Source organism: Triticum aestivum, chromosome 6D (assembly GCF_018294505.1).
Source record: "Triticum aestivum cultivar Chinese Spring chromosome 6D, IWGSC CS RefSeq v2.1, whole genome shotgun sequence".
Classification (NCBI taxonomy): Eukaryota; Viridiplantae; Streptophyta; class Magnoliopsida; order Poales; family Poaceae; genus Triticum; species Triticum aestivum.
In genome coordinates, this window is record NC_057811.1 from 362672127 (window position 1) to 362689081 (window position 16955).

Sequence of the window (16955 nt, forward strand, 5' to 3'; positions counted from 1 at the left end):
ACGTCCAGATCCTCCCAACCTCTCCCTCTCTCCTTGCTGGATCAAGGCACGGGAGACGTCACCGGGCTGCATGTGTGTTGAACGCGGAGGCACCGTTGTTCGGTGCTTAGATCGGATTCGTCCGCGATCTGAATCGCTTCGTGTACGACTCCACTGACCGCGTTCAAACAACGCTTACGCATCGCGATCTTCAAGGGTATGAAGATGCACTCCCTCTCTCTCGTTGCTAGCATCTCCTAGATTGATCTTGGGGACACGTAGAATTTTTTTTGAATTTCTGCTACGTTCCCCAACAAGAAGAATTACATCAATTCGAGCTCAACAACGTCTGGGAACTGGTTAAACGTCCAGATCCTCGCAAGCACAATATCATTGGTACAAAGTGGATCTACCGCAACAAGCAAGATGAAAATGGCCTTGTGGTGAGGAATAAGGCACGGCTTGTAGCTCAAGGCTACACACAGGTTGAAGGAATTGATTTCGATGAAACTTTTGCACCTGTTGCTAGACTTGAAGCTATTCGCATATTACTTGCCTATGCTAACCATCATGATACCAGTTTATATCAAATGGATGTGAAAAGTGCATTCCTCAATGGTAAGCTTGAGGAAGAAGTATATGTTGCTCAACCCCCAGGTTTTGAAGATCCAAAGCATCCTGACAAAGTCTTCAGACTCAATAAGGCCCTCTATGGCCTCAAGCAGGCCCCTCGGGCATGGTATGATACTTTGAAGGAATTCCTCATGAAGAAAGGCTTCAAACCCGGTTCACTCGACCCTACTCTTTTCACTAAATCTTATGATGATGAATTGTTTGTGTGCCAAATATATGTTGATGATATTATCTTTGGCTGTACTGACCAACGTTATAGTGATGAATTTGCCTATATGATGAGTGAAGAATATCAAATGTCTATGCTGGGAGAATTGAAATTCTTCTTAGGTCTTCAAATTCGTCAACCGCGCAATGGCATATTCATATCTCAGGAGAAATACCTCAAGGATGTACTGAGGAAATTCGGCATGCAAGATTGCAAAGGCGTCAAAATTCCGATGCCCACAAATGGCCATCTGTGCACTGATGAAAATGGTATTGACTTCGATCAAAAGGTATACCGCTCCATGATTGGTTCTTTATTGTATTTATGTGCATCTAGGCCAGATATTATGCTTAGTGTTTGCATGTGTGCCCGATTTCAAGCTACACCGAAGGAATCACACCATAAGGCAGTGAAGCATATTCTTCGATATCTAGCTCACACACCAACACTTGGATTATGGTACCCCAAGGGCTCGGCTTTTGATCTCATTGGATATTCTGACTCTGACTATGCTGGTGATCGTGTGGACCGCAAGTCAACATCTGGTACATGTCATTTCCTCGGATGATCTTTGGTCTGTTGGTCCTCGAAGAAACAGAACTGCGTATCAATGTCTACTGCTGAAGCTGAGTACATTGCTGCTGGTTCTTGCTGTGCTCAATTGTTGTGGCTGAAGCAAACTCTCAAGGACTACGGCGTCAACATGAATAATGTGCCTCTCTACTGTGACAATGAGAGTGCCATCAAGATTGCTCACAACCCAGTTCAGCACTCGAAGACAAAGCACATTCAGATTCGTCATCATTTTCTTCGTGATCATGTGTTGAAGGGCGACATTTCTATTGAGCATGTGAAGACTGAAGAATAGCTAGCCGATATCTTCACAAAGCTCTTGGATGAGAAGAGATTTAGTAAGTTGCGGTGTGAGCTAAATATCCTAGAATCTTCAAATGTTCTTTGAAAAGGACACTCATCCTAACACTTATGCAAAATTGATGACTTAGATGTGCAACACATGAAGAAACGTTTTTCTTCAATCAATGAAGAATAACACTCTAAGTGTGAAGAAATTAACGAAGAATTTGATTCTCATAACCCTACGACAATTGTACGCGGTGTCTGAAATCATCATTCTTATATGGTGGGTCACGCCACCACCAAAGTTGAAAATCTTCAAATTGAGTTTTTCCTCAGTGAAATTCCTCAGTTGTTCATTTTCTTCAACTTTGCATTGTCTTCACTGTTTCCGTCGTTTTACTTCATTTGCTATATATATATATATATATATATATATATATATATATATATATATATATATATATATATGTGTGTGTGTGTGTGTGTGTGAGTTTATGTCCTCTACAGCATTCACTTATTGCTATCTCTTCAAGTTGCTTTTTCTGCTAAGTGAATGTGATCGGACCCTTCCCCCTCTATGCTAAACTCAACCCAATCTATTCACAAATTCTTCATGTGCGTTCTATTTGAAACTCGTTCAAAATCTTCACTGTGTCCTTGTCAGCTGAAGAATTTGCGAACGGAACGTTAAAACTTATCTTATCCAAATTTTTGGCTTTGCCGCTCAAACCGTTCCGCATCCCATGAAATACTTATCTATTCACCCACGATCTAACACGATCTCCACTTCTCAGTACGTGGGTGACACATGTCAAGAAAATTAGAAGGGTCAGGGGCACGCTCGTCCAATTTCGTCGGGCGAATAGTTTTTCACCGTGGCTATAAATACCCCCTCTCCCCTTCCTCACTTCCTTTACTCCGCTCGACCTCTCTCCAGCTCGAGCTTCTCAAACCCTAGCGCCGCCGCTACTTCATCGTCACCGGTGAGGAAGAGCTTCACTGCCTCGACCTCGTCGCTGCCGTACTCGCACCGACCGCGGAAATCTTCACTCCGCCGCCGCCGTAGCCGTCTTCCTCCGCCGAGTTAGGGCGTGGAAGATCTGCACAGACGAACTTCACTTCTCCACCTCATAGTTCGTCATGTTCTTCAAAATCTTCAAAGGTCTTTGTTCTTCAAATTCTTCACACACTAAACACCACACATATCATCTGTTCTTGATTCGTTTCTCTAAGCAATAATTTTTCTTCAAGATTCCTCAATTGTGTGGATCTTCGATCTATACAACTCTAGAACCTAAGACAAAGAACGCTTAGTGAAATTCTTCAAGACTCGTCTGGTCAAATTCCTCAAACTTGTTCTTTTTACAAAACCTTCTGAGAATGCATATGACCTCTCCAAGTTCCTCGCAACTATACTCTGTTCACAGGTACTCATGTCCGCTGCTGAATCACTAGGTTCTCATCAACTTAACTCATTTGCAGCGTTTCTCGAAGAAAATTTGCATACTTCTTCAGAGAATTCAATTGTTCAAATTCCTCATCTGAAGAAAATGGCTGATGGAAAGAAGCCACAGAAAGGAGGAAAGAGGCCTGAGGTCAACACTGCATTTGAAATCCCTGAGGACATCTATGCTGGGTACTGCACACCCCCTGAGGAAGATAAAAATCAGCGCAAGGTGCGCATTCAGAAGATAGAGAGGAGATGGGCAAGAGAGTGGAGGGAGTATAGGTATGTGACTCCCAAGTACATGAAAAAATTCGCACTCAATCCTCCATGCCCAAGACCTCCGTTGGCACCTGGCCAAGAAGCTGATCTCACCAGCCTCAAGCGTGGTGAGGATTATCCTGATGAATGGGCGAAGCGCCAGGCCAATCTGGCTAGACAAGCCAAAGAAGCAGTGAGGAAATTCAATGAAGACTCTGCTGCTGCTGTTGCCGCTGAGGCCTCTGTCAAGCTGAAGAAATCCATGGCAAAGAAGCCTGCGCGTAAGCCAAGTGCTTCACCTTCAATGCCCTCACGGCCAGAATCCTCAAAGCCCTCACGGCCAATTCCTCATGCTGCTCCTACTCCTCAAAAATCCTCAGCTCCTCTGCATAAGTCCTCAGCTGCTCCGACCAAATCCTCAGCACTTGTGCATCTTGCCACGTGCCAAAGGACTACATGCATCTCTATTGCCTCAGGAGCTTCAGCTAGTTCCTCAGCTGCTCCAAATTCTTCAACAGGACCCTCTCTGCTGAAGACAAAGACCACTGCTGGACGAGGTTCTCGCCCAAGTCCTCACAAGAAGCAGGTCGCCTTCCAAGTGCCGTCTGAAGAAGACGAAGCTGATGATGAAGAACTTGCTGAAATCATCAGAGATAGGCAAATCAGGGCCGCTAGAGCCAAGGGCACAAATGTGCCTCTGCTTTTGGATCCAAAGTTGGTCCTCGATTACATTGATCTCTGGCACAAGGACCCAGACACTCCTATGCCTGACTTCAAGCTGACTCCTGGCCAAAATCATATGCTGACTGCCTTCATCCAAGAAGAGAAATGGAAATTTGAGAAGGCCAGGCAGATCAAGAAAGCGCAATACAGGAAGGAGAAATTCCTGAAGAACAACGTTGTCTCTATGACAACAGATGATCTTGTGAAAATACAGTCTGAAATCAAAGTCCTCAGTGATGATTTCAAGGCTTACTATGCTGATTGGAAAGGAGCCAAGGTCAGGTTTGTTAAACTGACTGAGAAGTTCACCTCAAATGTTGCAGCCCCATCGCAACAAGAAATTCCTCAGGCTGAAGCATTTGCTCAGCCAACTGAAGAACATGCCAGCACCGCTGATGATTTTCAGGCTGCTGAAGAAAATGTGAGTTCCAGGGCTGATGACTGCATTCGAGCCGCTAAAGAAATTGCCAGGGCATCCACTAGTGGTGCGCCTGAAGAAAATGAAGAAGTCAGGGCAACTGCATCAGTTGTGCCTGAAGAATCAACCACATTCCTCTGCTCCTCCTACGCCTACCCCAACTCCAATCCTTCCATCTGCATCAGATGTGAAGAAGACCAAGGCTGCAGAACGTGCAACAATGAAGAAAAGGAAAGCATCAGCTCCTTCAGATTCTTCAGCTCCGAAGAAAATGAAGTCTATGACCAGCTCATTTGCAAACCCCATTGATGTTGTTCCAATCTCAACCATGCCATCAAAGGACCTTGTTCCTTTTGATGAAGAATATGTGATCCCTAGCGGATCTTATGAAGAAAATCCTTCTGCTGCTTCGTCAGAGCAGATGGATGAAGAAATTGAAGTGGATGAAATCCCTTCAACTCCAGCTGTTTCCTCGCCTATGCCTCAGTTTACTGCTGAAGAGGCCGGCATTGAAGAAATGGAAGATGAAGATGTGGACATTGGCTGTACCACACCTGTGCTGAATGATGACTTTTGGGAAAGTCAGCACCCCAACTCTCCACTCTTCACACCTTTACAGCAAATTCCTCAGTCCCCTGTTGCTACTGAAGTACAAATGGGATCTAAAGAACCTCGTGCAACCCCATCTGTCCATGAAGAAATTCCAGTCACTAGTGCTGAAGAAAATGTACCTGAAGAATTGAAGACCTAGGCTGCCACTGAAGAGGAACCAGAAATTCCTCAGCCCGAAGAACCTGAGATTGCGATTCCTGAGGTTGTAATGCAACTGACTGACACTCCTCTGCCCAAACCAAAGGATCCATTCTCAAGGAAGCAACAATTCAAGGCTAATGATTTCTTCGGCGAGCACGTATTCTTCACTGATTACAACCCCTATGACTCTGCTCACATTAGGAAGAGGCGTTTCTGGACTGCCAGCCAGGCAAATTTTTATTCCTCAGTGCTGTTCAACAAAGACAAAGTCTTTGATCATGAGCACATTCCTCACGTGGATATGGAATCTCTGTCGTGCTTCGTGCCAGTCCTTAGTGTTCTTCACGATGCTGGGCTGTTAAATTTCTGCACTGATATATGTGATTGGAATGAAGAGCTCATTCTTCAATTTTATGCAACTCTGCACATCACCAGAGACTCTGAAGATGTGAATTCATGGGTGCTGGACTGGATGTCTGAAAATATTCACTATAAGGAACCAGCTACTGAATTGCTTCGTGCTTTGCCTCTCAGTCCTTCCCTTGAAGCTGCTCATTGCGTCTACAGTGAACCTGAGCTTACAGATCACTATATGCAAGTGCTGATGAAGCCATTGAAGCCAGGTCAGGCCCCAAGAACTAAATTCCTTGTGAAGGAATTGTTATATGTGCCTCGGACTGTCTATCGCATTCTGACGAAGACATTGAGTCCTATCAAGGGTCACGACTCGAATGAAGAAGAAGTCGTTGGCATCATGAAGAATCTGCTTTTCAATATCATTCATGGCGTTCCCGTCAAGTTCCATGATTTCTTCATGAGGACTCTAGCAAATGTCGCAATGTCACCGTTTGAGTTGAAGCCTTATGCTCCGTGGATTATGAGATTCATCAGAACAAGGTCTTCACTCAACTACAAAGCTGATACACTGAACCATTGCAGCTACTTGCCCCCGATTGAAGTCCTCAAACGGACTTTTTCCTCAGCTAATGAAAAGGGCAAGGCTACTGCTGTTATTGATGAAGGCATTCGTCCATTGGATGGTCAATTTCGCAAGGCTGCATCCTACTCCACCAATGATGACTCTGCCACCCATGACTCTGCCGCCAACGCAACCAAGCCAAATCCTCAAGGCACAGCTCCCAGGGTGATGACTGACCGTGAGCTTCTCCTCAGTCTTCACCAGAAGGTTGATCGCAATCACAAATGGGTCAAGCGTCAGTTTGGTTCAATTCTTCACAACATGACTGCTACCCACAATGCAGTGAAGAAAAACCATTACTACCTCCATGAAACCTTCAACCGTACCTGGGATGTTCTGTCTCACATTTATAGTCCAGAAGATCTGAAGAAAATGGGTCTCAAGGAAGACTTTGACTGGTTTGCACCTCCACCGAAGAAATACAAAAAGGTCAAGATTTCTTCCTTGGTGGCCAGCTCCTATTCTTCATCGCGCGGAACTGATGAGCATGAAGACTTGGACGACACTACGGCAGGCCCTACATCAACAAACGACCCCAACAACGCTGGCGCTCCTTCATCAACTTGATATTCTTCAGGGGCGTTAGTCCTCATTTTCGAACCTTTTGGTCATTCGATGACAAAGAGGGAGAAATTTGAGTTAGTCTTCAAGCGAGTCTATCTTTTATGGGAATTTGTTTCTAAGTTACAACTCTCATTCTTCTGATGACTTTGTTGGATCGAGTTGTAAACTTAAAACTCTATGGTGGCCTGATACTTTTTTTGTTTCTTCTGCATGCTTATTCCTCGTTAATGTTATTGCACGCATGCTGAATTACATCAGTCACCATATTTCATCATGCATTTCAAATTCTTCATATAATATGTCAAATGCGTGTATGAATTACAAGATATAGGGGGAGATCTCCATGATTCAACTCTTCAAGTGTGCATTGCTTCAAAAGCAAATTCCTCACTATGCACATCTTCAGGGGGAGTTCTTCTATATCTTGCAATCAAATTCCTCAATATCAGTATTTACACTTCATATGTTTATCCCCGTTGAAAAGTTAACCTATATTGTCATCAATCACCAAAAAGGGGGAGATTGTAAGTGCATCTAGTGCCCCTTAGTGATTTTGGTGTATTGAAGACTTATAGGTTAAGGGACTAATGTGTTTATGAGTGTACACAGGTCTATAAGTCTATGAGGAGTATGATATTTACAGAGAAAGTCGACCCCTAAAAATGAAGTTCTTCGACTGAACACTTTGGATTTCTGAAGACTTTCTGAAGACTTTGAAAGTGAAGAAATTGGTGTGACCTTGAAGACTTGGTATTCATTCGAGGAACATGAAGCGTGAAGATTTTTGTTTTCGTAGTTTCATTTTCTCTTTTTTGAGTCATAGGAAACACCGTACTGTTAAAGGGGGTCGAGGAAATACTAAGGAAAAATTTCCATGTGATGCTCAACTCAAAATCCTACACCTACCAATCCCTTCGAGTGAAGCCATTGGAAATCTCATATAGTTCAGTCTTATTCTTCAGTGACAGAGACGAAGTTCTTCTGGTCTCTGAGGAATTTGTTCTGACTGAGGAGTTAGGAATTCGCCAGTGCGGATTGCCTACACAGTGAGGAACATGATAGCCCTGAGGAATTTGATACTCAAATTTCCGACCGTTGTTGTGCCTTGTGCCAGCTGTCCCAAAATATCTACCCACCTAACGGTCATATCATTGAAGGGCATTTATGTCTTATCATGACGGGCTGTTCCCTAGGCTATAAATAGCCGCCCCTTACAACCACTAGCTGGTTGGCTGCTCCGAGAGAAACTGACATTTGTCATTTGAGAGCATCCCATCCTCCGAGGACTTTGAGTGAAAATCATCGAGTGAGGAAAACCCAAACCCAAACACCTACAAACCCAAAGTGATTGAGCATCACTGAAGAGATTGATCCTGCGTGGATCCGACGCTTGTTACCTTTGAAGATTGTGCTTCTTCCAGACGGTTAGGCCTCATGGTCTAGAGCATCCAAGAGGAAATTGTGGATCGCCGAGTGACCGAGTTTGTGAAGGTTCGGAAGTCACCTGAAGACTTACCACGAGTGATTGGGCGAGGTCTGTGTGACCTTAGCTCAAGGGGAATACGGTGAGGACTAAGTGTCCTGGACTGCATGTTCAGGACTGGGTGTCCGGGACTGTGTGTCCTCAGGTTTAAATACCTAGCCGCCCTAACCAGATGTACAACTGAGACAGCAATTGGAACTGGTCTACCAAATCATTGTCTTCACCAAGCCTACTGGTTCTATTTCCTCAACTCTTTCATTTCCTCATAACTGTGTTGTGTGCTTGTCATATCTGTGTTTGAAGACTTTGACTGAAGACTTTCTCAATTTCCTCAGTTCAATTTCTTCAGTCTGTTTGTCCTCATCTTGTGCTATCCTGTGTTTACGCTTTATGTACTCTGTGTTTGTCTTCATTTCATCATGATGACCATGCCTATGTTCTGCTATGCTTACTCTTGAGTACTTAATCCGCTGCAAGTCTTTGCTAAGGAATTTCCTCATCGGCAAATTCCTCAGTGAAGAATTCATAAAAATCGCCTATTCACCCCCCCTCTAGTCGATATAACGCACTTTCATTCATTCACTTTGTGTTGGTCAATACATTATGTGTAGGCCGTACGCTCTTCCATGGTGCACCACAGGATAGGGGGATAGCCATTTACGTGCACACATTGTTGGATGAAGCTGAATGGGGTGTATGTGTGAGAAGACATGATCCGTTTATGAAAAACTTGTTGGACATTCGGGATCTGATCGAATTTGAGACCTTATTGTAGTAGACTTAATTTATATGATATGTATGGATGCTTTATGCTATTTTCTATCCAACTTTGATGAATATAGGCTGGTTTGCATGAATTTCATCTGCTTAGTTAAATAGGGGTTGAAATGTATGCGGCTATGGTTGAATGGCGGCGGCCTGCCGCGTCCGTGTCCGTAGACCAGTCTCATTGTCTATGGACAAAAGCGGAAGAAAATTTGTGGGTTGGGGTTGAAGATGCCCTCCTGGAGTGCTTCATACCGTCGGAATTTTGATCGTCGGGCAGCGGCCCGCCCCTTCTTTTTTTTGAGGGTCAAAGCAATTGCTTTATTAATGAACCATGTTAGGCATATCGCCTAAAACAGGCCCGGCCACAGATGCCGGGACATCAACCTCCCACACAGTGGGTTCGTTAACATTACAATCATAGCCAAGCTTAGCTAGTTCGTGCGCAGCACGGTTGGCGTCTCTTCTACAAGCAAGAACTTCACATTTTGAGAACCATAGCCTCATTTGGACCTTCAGATCTTCCAGGATCGATGCATACACCGTGCAGCTTGGCTCCTTCTGCACGAGTGCAACCTGCAGCAGCTGTGAGTCCGTTTCTATGCATATCCTGATCGCTCCAAGATGTGTGGCTAGCTCCACCGCCGCCATGGCTGCTTGCAGTTCAGCTGCGAAGGCATCATAGACATGCTCACTCTTCCCAGCCATGCAAGCTACCACATCCCCGGTATGGTGTCGGGCAATGATCCCCCAGGCAGAGTGGGCGCTCCTCGGCATATGCGCTCCATCGATATTGAACTTAAGGGTCCCGTCCTCTGGTGGCCGCCATGTGGCCGCCCCTTTTGGGCTTTGTTGTTTCTGCTTGCCCACAATATCCCAGTATTCCGTAGTGGCAAGTTTGGTTCTATGCACGAGCTCCTCTGGCTGCATTCTCTTCTCATTCTTCCTAGCCCTATTCCGCTCATTCCACCACTCCCACCAGAAATGCAGGATCTGAACTCTGTCCTCCATTTTCAGCGTCCATAGGTGATCCAAGACATCTCCAACTGCATTGTATCTTTATAGGTCGCTTCTCACAGCTTCCATGCCCATTGCACGCCACACCCTCTTCACTTCTTTGCATCGTACAAACAGGTGCCCACCATCCTCGGCGTTCGTGTGACATAGCAGACATCTAGTATCCTCAATCTCCACCCCCCTCGCCGCAAGGTTGGTACGCAGAGCAAGTGAGTTGTGTGCTAGTCGCCATGTGAACATATTGATCTTGCTTTGGCACGGCATCTTTCAAATACGGCTCCAGAACGTGCTCTCGCAAGCGTCCAGCGACCCATGCACATCTCCGCTCCTGCCTGCCTCCAGCTCATTCGTGATCTCATGCATTTTGACATGGAGTTTATACGCCCGTTTCACTGAATGCACACCCTTCTCGTCGAAGTGCCATGCGATGAAGTCTTGCATGCCCGCCCCTTCTTTCACGAACAACATACACAGCGCGACACGTAGTGCCGCATCTCCAAAGTCCAAGCACGTTTCTTCCTCACCCCGTACAGGCATCGACCGGGTCCGGCGGACAAATCCTTGTTGCTAGTCGAAGCGCAATTTGGAAAAGCAAACCTCATCTGACCGTGACGGCGACCGGAGTGGAGGAACCCCGTCCGATCCACACGAGAACGCGAAGGCGTCATATCGGACACGCCCCGCACGAGTCAAGAGTCAAAACACCGGCTGGAAAAAGATGCTCCGGAACCCGACGAGCGCAGGCAGGCGGCCGCAACCGCACCCACACCCGACGAGTCCGCCGCTCACGACAACGGCCGCCGGAGCAGCAGCTCAACACCATCGTCCTCCCGCATATGTCACCCCCGAGCTGCCGCCCGCGAGCCACCACCACCACCGCCCCAAACCTCGTCCATTCGCCCTCCGGTCCGCAGCGCAAGCCATGACGCCCCTGACGCGGCGGCGGCTGCTGACCACGCTGCTCTGCCTGTGCGCGCTCGCCGCCCCGGCGCGGTCCCAGAACGCGAGCGCCACGCCGGCGCCGGCCAGCGTGGAGGGGTTCAACTGCTCCGCCAACGGCACCTACCCTTGCCAGGCCTACGCGCTGTACCGGGCGGGCTTCGCGGGGGTGCCGCTCGACCTCGCGGCGGAGGGCGACCTCTTCGGCGTCAGCCGCTTCATGCTCGCGCACGCCAACAACCTGTCCACCTCGGCCGCGCCGGCCGCGGGGCAGCCGCTGCTCGTGCCGCTCCAGTGCGGCTGCCCCTCCGGGTCGCCCAACGCCTACGCGCCCACGCAGTACCAGATCAGCTCCGGCGACACCTTCTGGATCGTCTCCGTCACCAAGCTGCAGAACCTCACGCAGTACCAGGCCGTGGAGCGCGTCAACCCCACGGTGGTGCCCACCAAGCTCGAGGTCGGGGACATGGTCACGTTCCCCATCTTCTGCCAGTGCCCCACCGCCGCCCAAAACGCCACCGCGCTCGTCACCTACGTCATGCAGCAGGGCGACACCTACGCCTCCATCGCCGCCGCCTTCGCCGTCGACGCGCAGTCCCTCGTCTCCCTCAACGGGCCCGAGCGGGGCACGCAGCTCTTCTCCGAGATACTAGTGCCGCTCCGTCGGAAGGTGCCGCAGTGGCTGCCGCCAATCGTGACCCGCAACGACGTGTCGGCCACGCCGCCGTCCCCGCCGCCTACCGCGACGCCCGGTCCGAGCGACGTGGCCGACAACCGAGACGGGGTGGTCACCGGGCTGGCCGTCGGGTTGGGCGTGGTCGGTGGGCTGTGGCTGCTGCAGCTGCTGCTCCTGGGCTGCCTGTGGAGGCGGCTCAAGTCGAACGGGCGGCGAGGGGACGCGGTCGCGAGCGGCGACGGCGGCAGGTCTGGCAAGAGCGCGTCCGGCTCCGGCGGCGTGGGAGGGGAGAGATTCCTAGTGAGTGACATATCCGAGTGGCTGGACAAGTACAGGGTGTTCAAGGTGGAGGAGCTGCAGCGCGGCACCGACGGTTTCGACGACGCGCACCTCATCCAGGGCAGCGTGTACAAGGCCAACATCGGCGGCGAGGTCTTCGCTGTGAAGAAGATGAAGTGGGATGCCTGCGAGGAGCTCAAGATCCTGCAGAAGGTACGGCCATTTCCTTCCAAAACTTAATTAACATTTCGTGGGAGCTCACACTGAACTCTTTTCAAGTTTAATAACAAAGAAATCGATGATCGGGCCACTCAGATGGTTCGTGCTCATCCACCACAAATATAAAATCACCGACGGGGACATAACAATTTTATAACACGCTAGTGCTTGTAGTAGATTAACTAAACAAAAGAGGGCACACACTTCTGTTCATTACTATACTTATTCGTGAAAAAACACAGAAGTTTGTTAAAAAAATTGATAGGAGAAGTTTGTTAATTGGACAAGCAGACGACGAACAAGTAGTGCAGAGTTTTATACTTACATTTCGGAGTACAATGACGTTACGTCACAAACTGTCTTCTTTTTGTTTGTGTACAAATACAAACGCATCTTAATTTTTTAAGCGGGTCAATTGAACCGTACCTGCAATAACGATATTAGTGGAGACAAGAAATATTTTTTTGGACCTGTCACTATGCAAGTGCCGTCAGATTCATCGAGCTGGTTCTGCACGGCCCACCGTTCGGTTGGCACTTGGCAGTGGTGCCAATGTACTTGGACTTGAAATAATTCCAAGGAGATGCGTCCATAAATCCTCGTTATTTCTTTACTAGAGTGGTCTATTTATCAGTTGTTGTCTGCCTACTTGCAAACGGTCAGATTTCCGGACCATAGGATGAAGATCCCAAGGCTCGTATTAGCCGTGAGTCTTCTATATGCTTGCTACGATTTCATCCATCTTTTCATTCATAGACGAAAGTAGAAGGAGCCAAGCAGCCACCCGATGCCGCTAGCGAGAATTGGGATGAAGCTCTATAGCGGCATATATTGCGGTACCGGGGCAAACCTAAACCTAGATCTACTTTGTATACAAGCTACCTAGTGTCCCATCTATCCCCGCTCCGGCCGGTGACACGCCCAAAGGGGAAGGGGGGAGGGGTTGGGGTTTCGAGAAAACAAAGGGGGAAATGGGCTCTAGTTACGCAGAAACCCTTTCTTGGTGAAATATTACTCCCTTTGTCTGGGAATACTTGTCGGATAAATGAATAAAAACGGATATATCTAGAACTAAAATACATCTAGATACATCCATTTCCCCGACAAGTATTTCTGGACGAAAGGAGTAGGTGATATCAAACTTCACATGATACCTCTGATACCACATCTCAAACTTCAATTTTGTAAGTTCTCAGAAAATTCTAAGTTTTTTGTGGATCTTCACAAGATATGTGTCTACAATCCATAAAAGAAATTGAAAGACAAATTCGAAAAAAGATATTTGAAAGCCAATTTCACACATGCTTTTGGAAAATTTGAAAACTTCTAAGTTTGAATTTCGAGACATGGCATCACTGGACATCTCCCACTCTTTCTACCCTCACCGCCTCGGTCTGCGCATTCAACGATTCAAGTGCATCTAGATAGATCCGGGTGACTATGTACAATGTACTCGAATATGAACCCGAGTACGCACGTTCCGCCCTGGACCCACAACTTGCTACCATCAGCTTACTCGCATGAGTCGCACGCTGATCACATACGTGACTGAAAACATTTTTCAACAAAGGCTGCTTTCGCACAAGCTGACACGTACGATGGGGGCATTGACTAGCTGTCCAGCTCAATGACTTTGATCACATCTGCAAGACTGCATCACCAAGCTCAAGCTGCAACCACCCAAGAAAAGGATATGACAAGCAACTCAAGCATTCTACTTGCGAGATAGGGACCTAGCGCGGAAGAAAACAACGAGCAATCACACTACGCGCAAGCTTGTACCAATGCCGAATCTGCTCATTGCCATGTACCAGTACTAGTGAGAGTGCAACAAATATACACAAATACTGCGGACCACGTGGTTAAAACGGATCGTAAATACTAGCAATTGCCTTTTAAATGTACTGTACAAGTTTATAAGTAGCTGGACATGATAAAATTTATTTGACCTTCAGGTGAACCACAGCAACCTGGTGAAGCTGGAGGGGTTCTGCATCAACACGGCGACGGGCGACTGCTTCCTGGTGTACGAGTACGTGGAGAACGGGTCCCTGGACCTGTGCCTGCTGGACCGCGCCCGCGCGCGGCGGCTGGACTGGCGCACGCGCCTCCACATCGCGCTGGACCTCGCCCACGGCCTCCAGTACATCCACGAGCACACCTGGCCGCGCGTGGTGCACAAGGACGTCAAGAGCAGCAACGTCCTCCTGGACGCCCGCATGCGCGCCAAGATCGCCAACTTCGGCCTCGCCAAGACCGGCCACAACGCGGTCACCACCCACATCGTGGGCACGCAGGGCTACATCGCGCCCGAGTACCTCGTCGACGGCCTCGTCACCACCAAGATGGACGTGTTCGCCTACGGCGTCGTCCTGCTCGAGCTCGTGTCCGGCCGCGAGGCCGCCGGGGACGGCGGCGGCGGCGACCTGCTGCTGGCCGACGCGGAGGAGAAGGTGTTCCGCGGCCGGGAGGACAGGCTGGAGGCGCGCGCGGCCGCGTGGATGGACCCCGTGCTCGCCGACCAGAACTGCCCGCCGGGGAGCGTGGCCACCGTGATGGGCGTGGCCAGGGCGTGCCTGCAGCGGGACCCGGCCAAGCGGCCGAGCATGGTGGACGTGGCCTACACCCTGTCCAGGGCGGACGAGTACTTCGCGGACTACTCCGGCGAGAGCGTGTCCGTGGATGGCAGCGGCGAGATCGCCGCGCGGTGAGTCGCTTGTTTGTAGTACTGCTCTGCTTTGTAGTTAATCAGTGAGCACGGACGATATAGCTAGCTGGTGGTAAGCATTTAGTGTATAGGAGTAGCTATAATAACGCGGCATTATGTTACGTTGGAGCTCCGTGAGATTATCCTGTGGGTCAAGTAGTATAGTACCAAAAATCATGAGTGAGTGGAAAATACACGGGATACGGTATATATCAGTATATTTTTACGTTCAGGCCATGTTTGGTAGCAAAGTATTTTTTAAATATTTTACGAATACTACTGTTTTTTAGATTATCATAGTTTATTTGCAATGAGCTGTTTGGTTGCCCCTAAAAACAGTGATTTTAATACTTTAGTATTGGCAAAACTGCATTTTTTCTCTGCATAGAAAAAAAAACCTCAGACCTCTTTTTAAAAAACTGAGCAGCTAACAAGAACGATATTGCAACGATACAGTGCACTGCATTGAGCTTGACTACATGGTTCCAGTTCACGCGCACCTCTATGACCCGGTGAAGTTGACACCGGCTACGCCATGGTGCCGAGTGTCCTCTTTTGATAACCTACAAGCCCTGAGCGCAGCCACTATGTGCAAGCTTCCGGTCTTATGCATCTGCATGGCAACGCTAGCTAGCTAGGAGAAAAACGGTGCTCTATCGCCATGTACATGGCCGTTCTTGGGCTGATCTGTTGGTGCACGCAACTGCTAGCCCCGTTGGTAAAACCGACGAGTCTGCTTAGCCAACGGCTAGCCAGTCTTTTTTACAAGGTCGCTGCACCAAACAGGTTTTCAGTATTGAGAATACTCTATTGTGTTATATTAAAACCACGGTATTTGATACTTACAGGGTAAATTACTATAGTTTTCTGATACTTTGGTTTTTACAATACTTTACTGATACTTTGGTTTTTACAATACTTTACTATCAAACATAGCCTCAGTCACTTTTTATAACAGGACGAGAAGCTTGTCTCCATGCCCTCCGATAGTAATGGAAACAGGAAATGAAGTAGCATCACATGATTGCAGCATCAAACCGTTACCACATGCATAAAATATAGGAGAAAACGCGCTTGAACAATCAGTTTCCGAGAGCTAATTTTACTGTTTCTCAACTTAAATTTAGAGAGCAGCGGTTGAAGAAAGATTATTTTATTGTCAAATCTATTGTAGAGAAGAGTGGCTTCGGTTTTGATCCTTTGAAAAAAATGCCAACAACCATTGATGAAAAATGGGATGAATTGAGCACAGACCAACAGAAGTGGAGATACAAAGCATTCCCTTACTACGATGATTTGTATGCAATTTATGATGGTACGTTGGTTTCACATGTAATGAATTTAGCATATGTTCTCCCTTGCTTGTAGTTTACAATCTATTTGTCTGTACCCAGGTAAAACAGCGGAGGGGAAGGGTTGTACGAGGACAACTGTCGGATTTCGGGTTCCGGCAAAATCCTTGAGGTTCAAACACTGGGGTGCGCACGAAGATCTCTCCTTCCCCTAGTACTCTCCCTCACCGCAATCTTAAGGCTCAACGCGTCGAACTCGCAAAACAAAGGGACACAAGGTTTATACTGGTTCGGCCCACCAATGTGGTGTAATAGCCTACTCCAGTGTGGTGTGGTGTGGTGTGGTGGATTGCCTCTTGGGCTGAGGAGGAACAGTTACAAGGGAAGAACAGCCTCCTGAGGAGAGGTGCTCTTGTGCTTGGTGAGTGTGTGTGGATGAGGATGATCTGAATGGCCCCGGATCAGTTACCTCCTACTGTGGTGGCTAGCCCTATTTATAGTGGCCCTGGTCCTCTTCCCAAATGTTGGCGGGAAGGGATGCCACAACGGCCAAATTTCAAGGGAGACAACTAGTACTAGTTATCCTGACTAAAGGTGGTCTTCGCCTGCCAAAGGCTCTGATGATGACGCCGTCTTGGGCTCCACGGTGACCTCCGTCCTGCCGTCCTGCTGGTCTTGGTCTCGTTGCACTGATATGGAAACCTTTGCCTGAGGCCTCGGGGCTCCTCGTCTGCGCTTGCCTCTTTAGCACCAAAGAG

The 16955-nt window shown here is 48.0% G+C and overlaps 1 protein-coding gene across 3 annotated transcripts; it reads left to right on the plus strand.

Annotated features, from left to right (window-relative positions):
- Window positions 1-10697: 10697 nt before the first annotated feature.
- On the plus strand, window positions 10698-16597 carry LOC123145105 (serine/threonine receptor-like kinase NFP). 3 transcript variants are annotated; one of them, XM_044564426.1, is made up of 4 exons: window positions 10699-12192; window positions 14154-14905; window positions 16080-16220; window positions 16300-16597. In XM_044564426.1, exons 1-3 carry the CDS (start codon window positions 10804-10806, stop codon window positions 16099-16101), a joined length of 2163 nt encoding a protein of 720 aa, XP_044420361.1. In that variant the 5' UTR covers window positions 10699-10803; the 3' UTR covers window positions 16102-16220; window positions 16300-16597. The 3 variants fall into 3 exon arrangements, with proteins under 3 accessions (XP_044420360.1, XP_044420361.1, XP_044420363.1); XM_044564425.1 differs by lacking the exon at window positions 16300-16597 and having other exon boundaries at window positions 10698-12192; window positions 15864-16084; XM_044564428.1 differs by lacking the exons at window positions 16080-16220; window positions 16300-16597 and having other exon boundaries at window positions 10700-12192; window positions 14154-15202.
- Window positions 16598-16955: the final 358 nt, after the last annotated feature.

Bases quoted from the DNA above. Each gene is read 5' to 3' on its own strand.
- LOC123145105 (XM_044564425.1), top strand. From the start codon at position 10,804: ATGCTCCGGAACCCGACGAGCGCAGGCAGGCGGCCGCAACCGCACCCA. The intron at 12,193-14,153 runs GTACGGCCATTT...TTTGACCTTCAG, and splicing joins AGCTCAAGATCCTGCAGAAG to GTGAACCACAGCAACCTGGT. The intron at 14,906-15,863 runs GTGAGTCGCTTG...TTTTTATAACAG, and splicing joins AGCGGCGAGATCGCCGCGCG to GACGAGAAGCTTGTCTCCAT.